Source organism: Strix aluco, chromosome 29, assembly GCF_031877795.1.
Source record: "Strix aluco isolate bStrAlu1 chromosome 29, bStrAlu1.hap1, whole genome shotgun sequence".
NCBI classification, from domain to species: domain Eukaryota; kingdom Metazoa; phylum Chordata; class Aves; order Strigiformes; family Strigidae; genus Strix; species Strix aluco.
Genome location: NC_133959.1, coordinates 4,714,094 through 4,730,314, shown reverse-complemented (window position 1 = coordinate 4,730,314; position 16,221 = coordinate 4,714,094). Strand labels below are relative to the sequence as shown.

General features: G+C 52.9%; 1 protein-coding gene across 17 annotated transcripts; it reads right to left on the bottom strand.

The window, feature by feature from the left end:
• Window positions 1–1,490: 1,490 nt before the first annotated feature.
• On the bottom strand, window positions 1,491–14,775 carry MOB3A (MOB kinase activator 3A). Of its 17 annotated transcripts, none has more exons than XM_074808386.1 (5): window positions 14,625–14,775; window positions 8,188–8,277; window positions 4,021–8,020; window positions 1,998–2,200; window positions 1,491–1,709 (listed from the first exon to the last, which is right to left on the bottom strand). In XM_074808386.1, exons 3-5 carry the CDS (start codon window positions 4,436–4,438, stop codon window positions 1,680–1,682), a joined length of 651 nt encoding a protein of 216 aa, XP_074664487.1. In that variant the 5' UTR covers window positions 4,439–8,020; window positions 8,188–8,277; window positions 14,625–14,775; the 3' UTR covers window positions 1,491–1,679. The 17 variants fall into 17 exon arrangements, with proteins under 17 accessions (XP_074664487.1, XP_074664489.1, XP_074664490.1 ...); XM_074808388.1 differs by lacking the exon at window positions 14,625–14,775 and having other exon boundaries at window positions 4,021–4,573; window positions 5,095–8,020; window positions 8,188–14,438; XM_074808389.1 differs by lacking the exon at window positions 14,625–14,775 and having other exon boundaries at window positions 4,021–4,573; window positions 6,378–8,020; window positions 8,188–14,438.
• Window positions 14,776–16,221: the final 1,446 nt, after the last annotated feature.

The window sequence follows — 16,221 nt, the reverse complement described above, 5'->3', positions numbered from 1 at the left end:
CCCACATCCACCCAGGTTTTAGAGCTGGGAGAATCAGCCCTTGGGCAGAGGGACAGCGCAGAGACAAGTCAGGACAACCCCAGGGTGCTGGGCGAGCTCCAGCACCCGCCCCCTCTGCCCCACAGCCCTGGGAACAAGCACGGGGCTCGGAGCAGCCCGGACCTGGCACCTCGAGAGCGGGAGGAATCGAACCTTACGGCAGCAGAGCCAGGAGCACACACCCAGGAGCTTTTAGCAACTGTAAGAAACAGCTCTGCAGCGCACTTCCCGAGGAGTCCAAACACACCATGTTTGTTTTGCTGATAGAAAACCTCTGACGAACGTGTAATCACGAGACGTTTAGCAATCGGAGCGTGCTATGTAAATACAACATAATTTATTGGTTCCATTTCAGAGAACTATAGTGGTATTTGTATGAGTGTCCTAACGATAGTACAAGAAGCAAGAGTCACGTATGTACAGAGATTCCAGGACACAGAAAAACTTTGTAAGGAAGAAGTGGTTAGTGGTACAGTTTGGTCACTGTTCATAGAAACCTTTTCTCTTACTGTAAACCCTGCTTCCCCCAGCCCCCCCAAATCCTAGGTAGATCTACCTACCTACCTCGGGGGCACTGCAAAGCTCTCGTCACGCAGCGGCGTTGCTTGTGCAAGCAGCAGGCAAGGCTGGCGGGCTCTGGCTGCACACCAGAGCCTGGTTACGAGCTGAGTGGGGACGGGATGCTCGGGAAGAGGGAGAAGGCTCCGTACCCTAATGGGAAGCAGAACACGGTCCACACGTGGCCAGTAAGCGAGGCCAGAGGGCAAGCGGCCCAGTTCCTTCTCAGCAGGGTCAGCGGACCGATGGGGAAGCGCAGGTGGTCGAGGAGAAGACAGCTTCCCCACACCCGCCCTCCGCTCGCTCCTGCCAGCGGGTCCCGTCCCCACGGGGACGGCGCACCCAGAGCCGCGGCGGGGCTGCGCGGGGGGAGCGGCCCAGAGCTGCCGCCAGAGGCAAGCGCAGGTTCCCACCAGCAGCGCTCCAGCACAGGCTCCGTTAGCAGCGGCAGCGCTGGTCTAGCCACGAAAGAAACCCAAATCCAACTTCTTTCAGAGGGAAAGCAAGGAGGGCCAAGCCTTGGGGACAGGATGCCAAGTGGAGGGTGAGCACAAAAGCGGCTCTGTCCAAAAACTGGACTCACAGCCAGTGGAAGAGGTGCTGGAACCCAACAGCACCCCAGGGGATCCACGTACACCAGCATTTCTTCCCCAATCCCCACGTAACCTCCCTTCACGGGTGGGAAATGGGTGTCCGGAGGGAAGTACCGTGTCCACGGCAGCACCAGCTACACGACATGGCTCTATCTGAAGCGTCTGGCTCGGCTCGCTTGGCGCCCCTGCAGCGAGGGCACAGGGAAGGGTGGCTCTTCCCTCCTCCAAGAGCGAGCATTTCCATCGAGTGGCCCAAAATATTTTCTTTTTTTTTTTTTATAGAAATTAACTATAAAAAACTAGTTTATCTAGAGCATCTTTAAAAAAATATTCCTGCAATGTCACAGTTTTTACATTGAAACTCGTTAAAAATATATAGATTTCTTTAACAAAATGTCTCTGTTCTCCCCTTGAATCACATCTCCAATGCAGGAGTGGGACTCGGAGTCCTCGGAAGAGACGCCGAGGTGGGAGCAGGAAGGTCTGATCTCAGTGGCACATCCGGGAGGTCATTTCCTTCTGTCAAAGGGACACAGAAGACAAGGGACAATGAATGAAGATCCAGATTGCCAGGTGAGGGCGTGGATGAAAAAAACCTCACCTCTCTTTAGTTGTAAATGCCCTTCTCAGGCATGCGGTGACACTAAGAGCTCCGGTTTGGGCAGGTCCCCCCACCGCTCCCATTCCCAACCAGTTTCTGGGCAACCAGTTTTGAGAAGGTACCAGAGACCTCTGTGACTCCTCCACCCCCAGCCCACCCCTTCTGCGCTGGCTGCAGACCCCGACAGAGCCCACCCAGACACTCACCAGTGGTTCCAGCTCCTTGGTGTCTATGAGATTGAATTCTTTCACAAAGTAGTAAAAGTGCTTGTAGCAGGTGTTCACGTGGGCTTCCGACCCCATCTGGGTGATCCTGTCGAAATGGTGGATGTAGACATGGACAAAGACCCGGAAGAGCCTGGAGAGAATCTTCTTCACCACCGGGAGGAAGTTCTTGGGGAAGGGAGTACCTGGGAGGGGAGACATGACCGTGAGAAACTTCCAGCCAAGTTAAAACTGGTTCCTTGGCGCTAAAATCAATTGATAAAACGGACAGGTTGAGACAAAAGGGCTTCTGTCCCTGGCAATTTCCAGTTCCCCTCTCCTTTCTCCTTTTGGTTTGGATCAGGTTTTTCAAAGCACAGATTTCGTGCCAGAGCGCTGCACACCATCGATCGCTGCTAGAGACTGAAAGCAAGAGACCAGCCTCTGAGATTCCCAGCAGCTGTTTCAGTCTGCGAGAGTTTTCTTCTACTCCTATTTGGCACGCTCAGATAAACAGTGCAAAATACTAGATACGACCCAGCAACTTCCCAAAAGAAAGAGTCGGGGCTGTTAACTCCCCACAGTTATCTCTTAGGTTGTTAAGCTCTTTGGTTAAAAATTAAGGACCTTGTTAAAGGCATCAGTTCTTTGGGATTTGTTTAGCTGGGGCCCTGCAGTGCCACAGTCTGCCCAACCCGCCCCATCTCAGTAGAATATCACAGTTTAAAGTTCACACAGGTTGTTTCTGGAGGAACGAGGATCAGTCAAACCCTTTCAGTGCTCTGCAAGAACTGCATTTCGGCCAGCGTTAAGGGTGAAGAATCTGGTAAAAGCCGAGCTGAAAACAACAATAAAAATTACAAAAACCCAAACCACAACTCTCCTGCTGTCGGAAACTTGTCTTGCTTCCCCGAAGAGAACAAACACCCTGCTTATAGTCCCCAGAGTGTCTGGCAGAAGAGTCCTAACTAAAGGCAACGCAGCAGTTGTTTGGGTAACACGAGGATCGGGTGGGGAGGATTTCAGTGTTTCAGCTGTCTGAAGAAAGGGCTGTTGATGGCCCTGCTCCCCTCCTCTGCCCACACAACACCAGGTTTAAGCAGTGTTTTGGCCCGGGTGGAGGAGCCCCACGGATGCTGGTGTGGCAGAGGCAGCAGACACGTCCGGAGCAGAGGCCAACTGCGTCCCATCAGAGCTGTGACGGGATAAATGCTGGGGCAGGAGGGAGGGAGCTCTGCTGCATCCCAGAAGATGGGAGCTCTGAATGGGATCAATCATATTTACCTAATGCTTTAGATCCTGAATTCTCACATCTTATTCAACACAAAACAAACAAAAACGCCAACAATCTTTGTCCCAAAGCCAGCACACGAAGCTGCGTTTGGATATGCAGATTTAGGTGTCTGAGGCCAAATTCTCATTTCCATCACCCTGGCAATAGATAAAACACTGCCCCTCCCTCCCTGCACATGTCAGCATCCCACCCAGCTGCAGCAAGCAGCCGAGTGCAGCCAGGAAGCACTGAGTTAGAAAGGGCAGAGTCAGCTAACGCCAGCCCGTAATAACAAAGAGGCTAATTATGGAAACACGGCCACCATCACCAGGCCAACGCAGGGCACGCGCGTTGAACCCAAGCTAGCAATCAGCTCTGAAAGAGCTGTCCTTCAGGAGACCACGTCCAGCATGAACTGCTCAAGAGTCATGTCAGAGACTGACTGTTCTAAGAGCAGCCTCTTGTTTTCGCTGCCCAGGCTCAGCTTGGCTTTCCTTGAGGTCTCCATGGCTCCAAATGGGAGCTGGTACAGCTCTGGGTATTTTAGCACTCCAGAAGAGCTCTGAAGTTTCTTGGGTGCTCGGAAGAGCTTAGCACACTGCCAGCCCCCGAGCAGCACAAAAGGAAATAGCTCTGCTGCAAGGGTGACCTGTGCAACAGCATCTCCTGGAAGAGAAACAGGACCTGAGGGCTCAAAGCAGAAGGCTCTGCACCGGCCTCCCTCCCCACCGCTGCCACTGGAACGGAACTCACCGACATTAGTGGGGAAGATGTCCTCGTTGTTGATCTGTACCTCAATCCAGTCCATCAGGAGGTTCATGTACTGGGGAGCAGACAGGGCTGTGGGTTTCCGGTACTTGTGCTCGTCCTGCCATCGGTACTCGTACTTGGGCCCCCCCGACATGACGGGGCAGGACTGCTCCGTGCAATAGTCACTGATGGTGCCGTAGATCAGGTTGATGCGGTTGAAGAAGTCCACCACGTGCACGGCCACCCAGTCGTTCTGCTCCTCTCCTGGCGGCAGCTGGACGGCGACTTTCAAGTCCAGGCCAGCGTTGAGTGAGGCTTGAGCCTTCTTGTGCAGCTCAAACCGCTGAGTCCCTGGCTCAAACTTGCGCTTGGGCCGGAAGGTTTTGTCTTTATTGAACACTTGCTTTAAAGCATGGGACATTTTTCTTCTCTTCTTTCTTTTCCAGGTCCGTAGCGATGACAGCTGGAGACGCAGCGCTGCTGGGCCACTTCCTGGGGCAGGGCTGGGGCAACTCTGATCTTCACAGAAACCTCCCTCTGCTCATCTGGTCCTGATCTGCAATGCAGCGCAGAAGGGCAGCGATTAGGAGCAGCTCTCTCAACAGGAAACCTTGTCTAAATCCCATAGGAGGAGATCTGGGATACCATCTGGGCCCTCGCCCCAGATCTGAGAAGCAGGGGAAACCAACGCCAGCTTCCCTTCCTCCCCCTTCTCGTTCCAGCCCAGCCTGCAGCAGAGTGGCAGCTCGGCTGTCAGAGGTGACCTGGGCTGAACGAAGGGTCACCCCTGCAGGGTCTCCCTCGCTCAACGTGGGGATGAAAGAATCAGCCCCACAGGGAAGAGGCAAAATGAGACATCAAAGCATAATCCCCCCGTGCCCCCAGAGCAAGACCGCTGCCATTCACCCCGACATCATCACACTGAGACCCAAACCCCATAGAAACAAGGAGAAACTCCACCATCACCTATTCAGCTCCAATACAGCAAATACTTAAGAAGGGTAAAACTTTACGTTGGGTTTTACCTGGATCAGATTTTTCTCCTACACTTCCCCCCCTCTCTGGAAACAAGCCTACCTAGAAGGAGAGGTTATGACAATCTACAATAAAGTTCAGGTCTGTTGCCAGACGTACTCCAGTGAAACAGCCGTTTGAGCAGGAGCCGCGTGCGCTGTCGTAGTGCTAAAGACAGAACATGAAAGGGCAGAGGGGAACAAGAAGAAGAAGAAGCAGCCGCAGCTCAGGCACCCAGAAAGAGAATATCCTGAAATAACATCAGCTCTAAGAGCAACCACAGCCTCTTCTGCAGGTGCAGACAGACCATAAACATATTTTTCGTTTCAGTTTAGCTCACTTCAAGTCGAAGGCTGGTTGAAAGCTGGAAGGCCAGGGAAAGCTTGCCTTCCTCTTCCAGTCTGTGGAAAAGAATTCGCTTCAAGAGGGTGAGACACAAGTTAAGATCTGAAAGGATGCTGACGAGAAACACAGCTCTGTTTATCTGTAGCTAATTATACCTCCTTTGTTCTCACATCCATCCCCTCGTATAATTTGTGTCAAGCTGCTCTTTGATGGAAGCTCAAGGCAGAAAGCTGTGTGTACCAAAAATATTATTTTACATGTGCTGGACAGAGAAATAAAGTAACAGAAATTAACTAAAGCTGATGCCTTACCGAATCTGGCAATAAGAGTTTCCATAATTTCATAAGAAAGCAAGCAAACAAAGCAGAAATCTACTTAGATTTATATGAAGCCATAGTGTTGTTCAAATAGGTAAATAGTATTCTCAAACGTGGGCAAGAAAATCACAAATTCAAGGTCAAGACTACCTTTGCCATCATTCAGCCCATCTCTAACAGATGTTGCATAGTGCTAATCAGCATTTCTTCTCTGGAGAAAGATTAAAAAGATTTAAACCAAGGCCTCTTGTTTTCTTATTTAATTACAGCAAGGAAGAAAACCCAAACCACTTCAGTTCGTCCCACTAAGAATGGGCTCAACATTTCCTAGCGCTGCTTTTCCTGCGGGAACAGGCTCAGTAACCTCTTCTGTGCAGGAGCAGAGAGATCCAAACTCCTGTTGCAACATGGGCCACAACACGTGTTGGGAGAAACCAGAAAAGCATTTTAATGTGGTTTGGCGAGATTCACCCTGGGCTGCAAGGTGAATTCACTGCACGCAGCACTGCTAAAACAGCTGCTGTGACCCCGTAAGCTACTGCGTGAGAGTAAAAAAAAAAATAAATAAGAAAACTCCCAGAAGACACGTCCTTATGAGGTGTCTGATCACACCACAGACGTGGTTAGAGGAAGTAGCGAACAGCGCGGCGGGACCTCTGAGCACAAGGCAGCAGCTTTGGTTACCAAGAGCTGTGTCACAGCCTCACCACATCCTGCGGCGAAACGCCGAGGAGACCCGGCGGGGCGGAAGCACCAGGGGACTGCGCCCACCCCGCCGCGGTGCCACCTCCGGAGCGAAGCCAGGACCAGCCTCCAAGTAACAACAATGTGGATGGCAGGTGCTGAGTCTGCAGCTATTTCCAGCAGGAAGTCAGTCCCAGAGAATTACTTGCACGCGATGCTGGAGATGGAGAAAGAAACGTCCTGTAAAACAAACAAGTCATAAAGAAGCCTGAGCATCGCCCTCCGTGCAGCTCCCCGGAGGACTGGCAGCATCCTTGGCGTGGTACAACTCTGTTCCTACTTATTTTCTGTAAGATCTGTCCCATTCCAGCGATGGCCCGAGACTGCAGCCAGGCACCGTCCCTTCCGCTGGCCGTGGACGTGTTCCTCGAGCAGGGGTCAGGCTGCGGCTGCAGGGCCCGGCACAGAGAAGAGAACGGGGTGAAACGGGCTTGGCCACGCACATCAAGAAGCAAACACTGACCGTTTTCCAGAAGAAACTGTCATTTCAGTGGGGTGAAGGGATTTTAGTAGGGTGTTTGGTATCAAGGGAGTATCCACCCTACAAACAATTTCCTACGGAGACATCCTTCATGAGAACTGGGGAGCTTGACACAGCAGCAATCGTCTCTCAGACGATTCAGCATCTGTCTGAAGGCATTAGCAAAATGAGTAGCTAAGACTTCAAGCAGATGCAGCCTATTTAATTATGGGCTTTGACTGCAACTGAGCTAAAAGAAACATTTAGCTCTAGGAGAAGAAAAAAAAAAAAAAAAGGCACCAAAAGCATCCCTAACATTGCTTGAAGATGATATCACACATACAACACCTACTTCCACAGGCAAGAGTCACAGTTCGGGCAGCACTACGACGCTGCCTTGCACAGAAGAGAAAGGAAAGGTTAGGAACAACTGGGATATGGGACATGCAAAGCACCTGAGTAGTATTTGCAAGCTTCAAAGATGAAATAAAAAAAAATCCCCCCCAAACAAAACCTGCAGTACATTTTGTTTACTCCTCTTTTCCAGCCAGCGGAGATTACAACACACGTCACCGGTGCTTCGAGAGGACCTTGGCCACCCCTCCGAGATCACACAACGGCCGCAGAGAGCCCCACGCCGTGGGCTGGGGCAGGCTGTCTGGAGCACAAACCAACCTCCAGCTTCTCCGCTCTTCCCAAGGACACGAGAGGAGCAGCTGAGTATTATGCTGGTTAAGGAGGCAACTTGCCTGCCCAGCCTGGGGTGTCAAGGCCTGGCCCTCTCTTCCCTCCCCAAAAGCTCGTTTTCTCCCCTTACTCCCTGCTCTCACAGCTCCAGCTGATTTCTGCTGTGTGTATCACCCTGCCATTCCTCTTCCCTCGCCGGGAACGGCGGATCTCGCCCTGCTGCCTTACTTTAAAACCAGGCATCAGGCAGAGGAAGCCCAGGCGGTCGCTTCCCCGTTTCCCAGTTACTTTAACACGCAGCTCAGAGAGGGTATGAAAAAAAGGAAAGACAGTCACCTCCTCCGAAACACCGGGAAACTGCCTCCCCTCACAATCTGCCGCCGCCGTCCCGAGCCTTTCCAGGAGCGAGCAGCATTCCCGCTGGATCCTGCCCTCCCTGAAGAGGCAGAACAGCCTGAAACCCTCTTGCAGGAGTCCCATGACTGCTCTGAGGAACACCCAGTGCTCCCCTCTGCTGCTAACACCGTGCAGGGGTTTAACAACTGCCAGGGCAAAAAAAAAAAAAAAGAAAACAACCAAGCCAGCACGTCAGCAAGCTCCTACCTGCGTTTCCAGCCTCGGCAGATTACTCTTGCAATTGCTCAGCCCGTCTCTGCAACTTCTACCAGCGCTCGCAGGCACTGAGGCAAAGAGCTTCCTTTTTCAAAGTGGGGGGGAGGAAAAAAAGTTCCGTTTCATGGGCGGCTGCAATCCGAAGGCTGCCACGGGCTGGGGAGGGGTCAGACACGCGGCCACTTCCCTCCCAGTGACCCCAGTGCCGGGGCAGCTCACATCCTGCTGCCTCACTGGTAAGAAAGCCCGTAAGCAAACCCCAGTGAGCAACGCATTTCTCAAAAGAATTGATTTCTCTAATTTCCTTTTAGAGAAGCCACGCTGCTGTCCTGCGAGAGGATACCAGTATGCAATCGCTGCTCAGCGCTCCCACCGAGTCCAGCCCAAAGCTCCGTCCGCAGCTGCTTATAATTGCAGCCCTTCAGTGCCAGTCACCCCGTCCCCACGGCTCCCCGGAAGGGAGAGGGCAGCGACCCACCCCTGCCTTCCCCCTGAGCCATTTTCGGTGTCCTTAACTCACCGCTAATGCCATCGCTCAGTCCAGAGTTTCCAATACGAAACCACCCGTGCCAGTTTGATAAAGCAGCCACAACAGATCAGACGCACTGAGTGCTTCAAGTGAAAAGCGAATTTACAGAGCACACCCAAGAAGCAAAGTGGCTTCAAAATAGACAACTTTAAAAAAGCAAAGAGGGACGCACACGCACATTTTTTCCATAATTTCCCCCCCCTCCTTTCACAAATACCTTCCCACGGCCATTCTGCACTAGCTCAGCTTCTCAGCACAAGATGATCCTGGTTTTCTATGATCAAAGGAGAGATTTTTAATAGGGAGAGCGAGAATCAGACCAATTACAGCAAGCAGGGCTGGACTGGCACTAATGACAGCCAGTTTCTGCGCCTCTGGAACCAGTCTGGCAACAAACGAGAGCTCGCCTTCCCGGGATGAGGTTTGCGACTGCTCTTTGGTATTGTTTTACGATATGAGAAATGAAGGTCTGTCCCCGTGCTTACCTCAGGCAGGGCAGGGCACGGCGGGGAGCGTGTGGGGCAGAGGAGGAGGGCCGAGCGCGGCCGCGGCAGGCACGCCTGGCCATTCATAATCCCGGCGAGACGGCACTTCCACGTCAGCCGGCTTCCTGTCTGGCACCGAGTCCGGCCTCCCGGCCCAGGGAGCTGCCAATGTTTTCTCAAAACCTAATCATTCCCCTCTACGAGCTCTGTCGTGGTGTTTCTGTCTTTTCTCCTGCGAGACCGCTCCACGCTGCTGCCCGAGGAGAGCTGAGCAGCTGCCCGGCGTTACCCTCGGCATCGCCTTTGCTTGTTTTTTCCTCCACGCTCGCTCCTGGCAGCAGAAGCTGCTCTGAAGTTAAAGGAGAGGGAGCAGAGAGTGGATCCGGCCCAGCTGCACCTACAGCCCCAGGCTGGGCGAGACACCAGCAGAGTCCTTCTGCTGCTCTGCAGGACAATATCCACATTTTTCTTTCGGGAACTGCTTTAGCAGCAGCCTTCACAACAAACCTAACAGAGCCATTCAGAAACGCACATTTGAAATGTTGAATTCCCAAGGTTTAGGCAAACAAAGAGCCCTTTATATTTCACCACAAAGTCAGTTTTAAGAAAGTCCTGCTGATCGCCAGCCACCCACCCCCACCCCTGCACCCCGCAATTTAAATCTGCTGCACAATTTGGAAATTCCCAAGTAAGAAGCAGAACAGACACAGCATCTCCCCAGCACTTCCCGGAAAGAGGCCTGGGGAGGAGCAGGACAGACTCTTCACATGCCTCTAAGCCATGCAGAGCCTATCTGCATCGCCATGTGCATAAGAAAAGAAAACAGCATAATAAAAGATCAAAAATAGTTACACTGGGCTTTAATTGGTATCTTCTGTTTCCCCTGAAAGTCTATGCATGCAGACCAATTTTAAAGTCATTATTTTATACAAGAAAGGGAAAAGGCCTGTGAAATGAAGCCATAGCTGAGTTAGGAGAAGACCCAAGCGACGTGAGCGCAGCAGCTCTGGCAGAGCCCGTCAGGCACCAGATGGAAACGCTGCTGCGCGGAGCAGAAAGCCCAGGTCAGCGAGCAGCAAGAGGCATTTTTCAACCATCACGAGCAGGATGGAGGGGAAGGCAGTTTGTTGCTCAACTCTGAGCTCAGGCTTTAGGTCCAGACCAGGCGGCGATGACAGGAGGGAGGTTATGGGTTTTGTGCGATGGATGGAGCTCACACCACGCTGAGGGGAGGCAGGCAGGGGAGCGAGCGCCGGCGGGGCTGGGTAACCCTTTCTGGCAGGGGGAAGGGAAGGCTGAATCGCCTTCAAACTGCACAGAAGACTGAATTTCCAATGTGGGTTGTCCCCCACCCGGCCTTCCAGCCATCCTCCCCACAGCCACAGAGGGTGGAAAAGCCACACGAGAAAGTAACTTTTATAAAAGGTCACCCCTCCTACTTTCCCTTCCCCAAAAGGGGAAGGTCAGACAGCAGATGCTGCAATTTAAAAATCTTCATTTGAAAGGCTAGAAATGGCTGCAGCGTAACAGGAACAGCTATGAGCCCTCAGAATTACTGATTTAGGGCCACTTTTCTTGCCTCTTACGTGACATCTGCATCTCCTGCAGCGTCAGAGCCGCGGCTATTCTGGAAGGTTTCCCCAGATCGTGCTCACACGTCCACGCCGGGATGACGGCTGCATGTGGAGGCAGAGCTAATCCGCTGCAGGCTTTGCAGACGCTGCGTTAAGCTGACAAGCTGGGTCACGACTCCAGGAGACAGGTTAACTGCACAGACAAATATTTCTAGGATAAACCACAGGCAGTGGGTGGCTGACGGCATGCTAACAGCAGCTCTCTCTTTTCCAGGTCTGAGGGGCTGCATTTTGCAGCCTGCTCCTTCGGGAAGGCCTTGCGCTGTCCTCCAGCCTGGCTTTGTCCCCCCACTGCAGGACTTGTAAGGGGCAGCGTGGTATTTATTGAGACCAAGCTGTGAGCTACACGTTTCTTCCTGCTTTTGCAGGCTCCACTTTATTGTCCTCACTGGGCAGGGATATTTTTGAACCAACAGCAGTTTCATCTACTCGTAACTTTGGGACCTGCCCCCACCCAAGTGAACGGTAACACTGGTTCGGAGTGTGAATTTTGACTTAGGCTGATAAAACAACTACAGCAAGAGGCACTATTTTCACTATTTTAACAGCGTGGCTACAGGTTGGAGATCACAGGAGGTGCCAGGGCTATGAGCTCCCCCACCCAGGGACTGAGCCGGAGCACGAGCTGGCCACACGGCCAATCTTTCCCATGGCAGGGCTAATCCCACCGACATCTTCTCCCCACGTTATTATGATGCTTGCAGAAGAAAAGCAGTATTGTTTCCTGCTGAAAGCAGATGCCCACGAGGCTTGCTCTTCCCCTCCACGAGGAGATATGGCAGCAACCCAACATGTTAGCATGTCTCCAGGCAAGGAATAAGCCCACTGATGTGGAGCTAGAGATCACCTCAAGACTAACCACATCATAAGACCTCCTGCCACACAGCGAGAGGAAAAAGAAAAAAAAAAAAAAAAGGCCCCAACAGCAGCCCCAAGAGAAGCCTGCAGTTAAGATGAAGAAAAATATTACAGTGCCTTTCAGTGCAGCCATGGGCCTCACTCAGCTCCTGATTCAAACTAAAACACGTTTTGGATGGCTCCAGCTCATTTTCTGTTCCACCGGCTCTCTCGGAGCCAGCGCAGAGGTGCGCAGCCACAGCCACGATTTACCCAAACCCAGCGGGTACCCAGGAAACGCAGCACCAGGAAACACCCCCCCCCCCCAAGTCCCCGAGCAGGCGAGGGCCAGCACGGAGCGTGGTCGCAGCAGGACGCTTCCACCGCGGCACAGCCCTGCCCCGGCAGCACACGGGAAGGTCCCGCAGCGTCACCGCTTTCGCCTCTTCTCAAACCGACTCAACAACAAGGCCTAGCACCTAGGGACTTCATCCAGACTTTTGTGGAGGAAGTCAAAGCTGCCACAGCTGGATGGATTTTTTTGTGCTGGCTTTGAACACTCTGCCTCCCAGGGGCACCTGGAAAAGGGAGGGTAAAGATGCTGCCTAAGGTGCACTCTTTATTGAAAGCATTGGCTGGATATTATGTATTTCTAAGGATAAGCTCCTAAACCTCCAGCAAAGCTGGTTATGGATCCACTTACAGCAGCATTTATGGCTCAAGTATCACAAAATACTCTCCTGTTGTGTAAGAAATTAAAACTCAGAAGTTGAAGACAACTCTTTTCCCAGATCTGAACGCTGCATGCAGGGCTGGTTAGGTTTTGCAGCCTCTCTTCTCTGACACCACATGCTTCCACTGCTGACAAGGGAAACATTTTTCCTTTGTGTACTGTGGCCATAGAGATCCCTGGCCCATTTACAGAGAAGCACGAGTTACAAAACACGGCACACAGCAGCACAGTCCAACCTCCACAAACGGGACTAAATCGCACCATTTCGGTTGGGGTGGTGCTTCACAGCCCATCAGTGAAAGAGCCACGTTGGAGCCAAATGTGGACAAGGAAGCATCTGGCAAACAGCTCCCGCACTAGAGGACAGATGAAGTCGTGGAGGAGGACTTTGCTCAAGGTGCTGAGTATGAGTCAAGCTCCCTAAGCCTCAGCCAAGCAGCCAGGAGAGCCCGTTTCCGTTTCTGACGATGGCACAGTTGACTGGGCAACCCCAAGTAACGTGTCCAAAAGAGCATCCCAGATCCTGAAAGGTGAGCCGAGCACAGGGAGCCAGCTCCCTGCTCAGCACCTGCACTCAGCTCCTCAGTGTAAAACGAGAGCACCAGTTTTTGCTACGACACCACCAAGCTGGCATGAACTCCCAGCACTCCTCTCCTCCCTTTCTGGGGATTTTAAAGGGTTACAAGTTCGCCCTCCTGCCCAAGTTAACTTCACAAATACGTGACTAAGACAGAAAGTGAATCTAAGATATGGAATATACAGTCCAAGAAACATCAATAGATAAATACAGAGTTGGATGTGAGCCTAGAGCTCAGAAAGGAAGCAGAGTCCAAGGACGAAGCCCTAGGGACTGTGATAAACAGGTGGCTGGGGAAATTTCACCTCTAGCAAAAATCCCCCCCCTGCCCCGCAACTTGGCAGGAGACTTCCAGACTGGAAAGGGGTTTTAAACAAAGAAGGGATGGAAATCGAGAAAGTGTGGCCACTCTTAGCTCCAAGCACTGGGAGAAGGGGATCTTGCCTTTCACTAGCACCAGAGGCTGTGACAGAGATGCTTTTTCCAAACATCTGTGCCGCACGCTGGAGAACTTCAAATCCCTCTTTCCTCTCTCTCCAGAGGACTTCCTGCCCTTTCCTTTTTGTCTGTCCTTCTCACACACAGGAAGAGTTTTCTTTGAAGGAGCTGAGATTATTGTACTGCAGACCACAGCAGAGGCAGCTACTGTAGGATCAGCATTCCTGAGCTCACAGCAAGGGACAGAAGCAGAGCAAGAGTTTGCTTTCAAGCGCCACAAGTTCTCCCTCATGACAGCAGGGCCGCAGCTCACCACGATCAGAAAAAAAATGGAGAATTCCCCCTTCTCCCCAAGAATTTAAGAGATCGAGGAGTCTGAACTTCAGGACTATGCCTTTACCTATAATAAAAAGAGTTATTAGCATAGCTTGAGAAGGACAGGGGGGAAAGAGATGGAATAAAATACACGAGCGTCCAAGACTGTAACCTGACGGTTACACTGGCAAAACCCTTACTCTCCGTGCTCGGTTTTTTTCCTCATTATGAGATTTTTGATTTGCAGGTAGCACCCCCCGGACCCCCGCACGCAAACCCCTTCCAAGAGGAGGTGACCCCATCGGGCAGGTCTCTGCTCAGCACCCCCCCTCCAGGACACACCGACACGGGCAGGGCCGGGCTCTGCGCCCACCGCCGGCTCCCAACCGCCCCCCCCGCCGGCCTGGGGGCTCGGGGGGGGGCACGGCGGGGTGTCAGCGGCCTCCTCCCCCGGCCAGAGGAAGGGGTTCAGTGCGGACCGCAGCTCAGGGAGCGCCAAGCCACGAGAAACTCGCTCGCAATTATCTTCTGGCCAAGGGAAAAATAGAAGTAATTTTTAAAAAAGAGTAGATTTAGAAGTCCCAGTTCAACAGGTTGCTCGTTGCGGCCCGCCCCGGTGCGACCCCCTCCAGGGCAGCACGGACAGCCCGGGGACCCCCGCCCTGGGGGGCTGGCGGGGACGGGGACCCCCGGGCAGGGCCTCGCCGCGGCCGCCTCCCCCGGGACACCCCCGGCCTCCCTCCAGGCCCTCTTGTCCCCCAGAGCTCCCCCCAGACCCACAGGCCCCTGCAGGGCCCTGCTCCCCCACAGGCCCCTCCAGCCCCCCCCTCTCCCCCACAGGCCCCTCCGCTCCCCTCCAGCCCCCCCCGCTCCCCCGCACCTGGCCGGTCGCAGCTAATCCGTGGCGGCGCGGAAGCGGCTCCCCTCGTGCGACGCAGCACTCCGCCCCCCGCCCGCGCCGCACCACTTGGCGCTCTCTGGCGCGGCCCCTCTCCGCGCGCGGCCGCCAGCAGCCGGCCCTACTTCCTCTTAAAGGGGCCGCGCCGCGCCGCCGCCGGCTCCTCCCGCGGGCGGGACCGGGCCTCGGGGAGGGGGGAGGGGGGGGCCGGGTCGGGTCGCACCGTCGAGGCCCGGGCCCGCGGTCGGGGGCGGACACCGCAGACGTTGTCGTGGAGACAAGTGCTTATTTTATTTTCTTATCTTATTCTGGTTTATTCTACTCTTTCATTTTCTTTTACTCTGTTTGCTTTCCTTTTACTGTATTTTATTTTCTTTTACTCTGTTTTCTTTCATTTTACTGTATTTTTTTCTTTTACTGTTTTCTTTCGTTTTACTATATTTTATTCTCTTTTACTGTTTTATTTTACTGTATTTTATTTTCTTTTAATGTTTTCTTTCATTTTCCTATATTTTCTTTTACGCTGTTTTCTTTCATTTTACTGTGTTTTTTCTTTTACTGTTTTCTTTCATTTTACTATATTTTCTTTTACTCTGTTTTCTTTCATTTTACTGTATTTTTTCTTTTACTGTTTTCTTTCACTTTACTGTATTTTATTTTCTTTCACTCTGTTTTCTTTAATTTATTTATTTTTATTCTATTTACTTTTTTTTCTTTTTTTTTTTTCTTTTTCTTTCTATTTATTTTCTTTCATCCTATTTATTTGATTCTATTCCATTTTATCTATCTCATTTATTTAAATTTTTTTCTCCTATTCCATTTTATTTGATTTATTATTCTGATTTCTCCGGACCTGGGGGAGGGGTCGCAGCCGCAGTGCCACGGCCACCCCGGGGCTGCAGCCCCCCCCCGCCCCGCTCCTCGCGGGAATTCAATTTTCCGCTCAGCCCAGAGCGCGGCCCGAGCGGTGGCGCTGGGGGGAGCTTTGCCCGGTGATAACGGGGCGGGACGGCGGCGCTGCCGCGGTGCCCTCGAACGGGCAGAGACGGTCAGAAACCAGAAGCAAAACTGACCTCCGGGTTGGGAAGCGCCGGGCCCAGCCGGGATTCGCGCGGTGGCTCCAGCACGAGGCCCGGGGAAGGGCCCGCTCCGGCCCCCACCAGTCCCCGAAGAAGCGTTTTCGGAGCCAGTCCCCAGCGGCACCATTAACAAAAAAGGCCTTTTATTAACAAAAAAAGCCTTTTTTCCTCCTCGTGCCAAGCAGGCGACGACCTCGGCCCCCTCGGAGCACCCTTCCACCCTCAGCCCGCTCCGCGTCAGCCCAGCTCGCGGCCGGCACCTCCTGCCCTCCAACATCTTATTTTTGTGATTTCCAGCGCTGGAGTTGAGTCTGTCGGAGAGGAGGAGCTGGGGGGTGGTTTTGGCAGCGCCAGGAGCCAGATGCAGCCGCGGTCCTGCCCCGGGAGAGGGGCAAGAGGGGCAAGAGCCAGGCCTAAGCCTGGCCGGGGGCTCGCAGGGGCTGGACCTGGCTTGGTTTGCCTGCGGGGCGGGTTGGCCGAACAGGAGCAGCTGAGGAGAC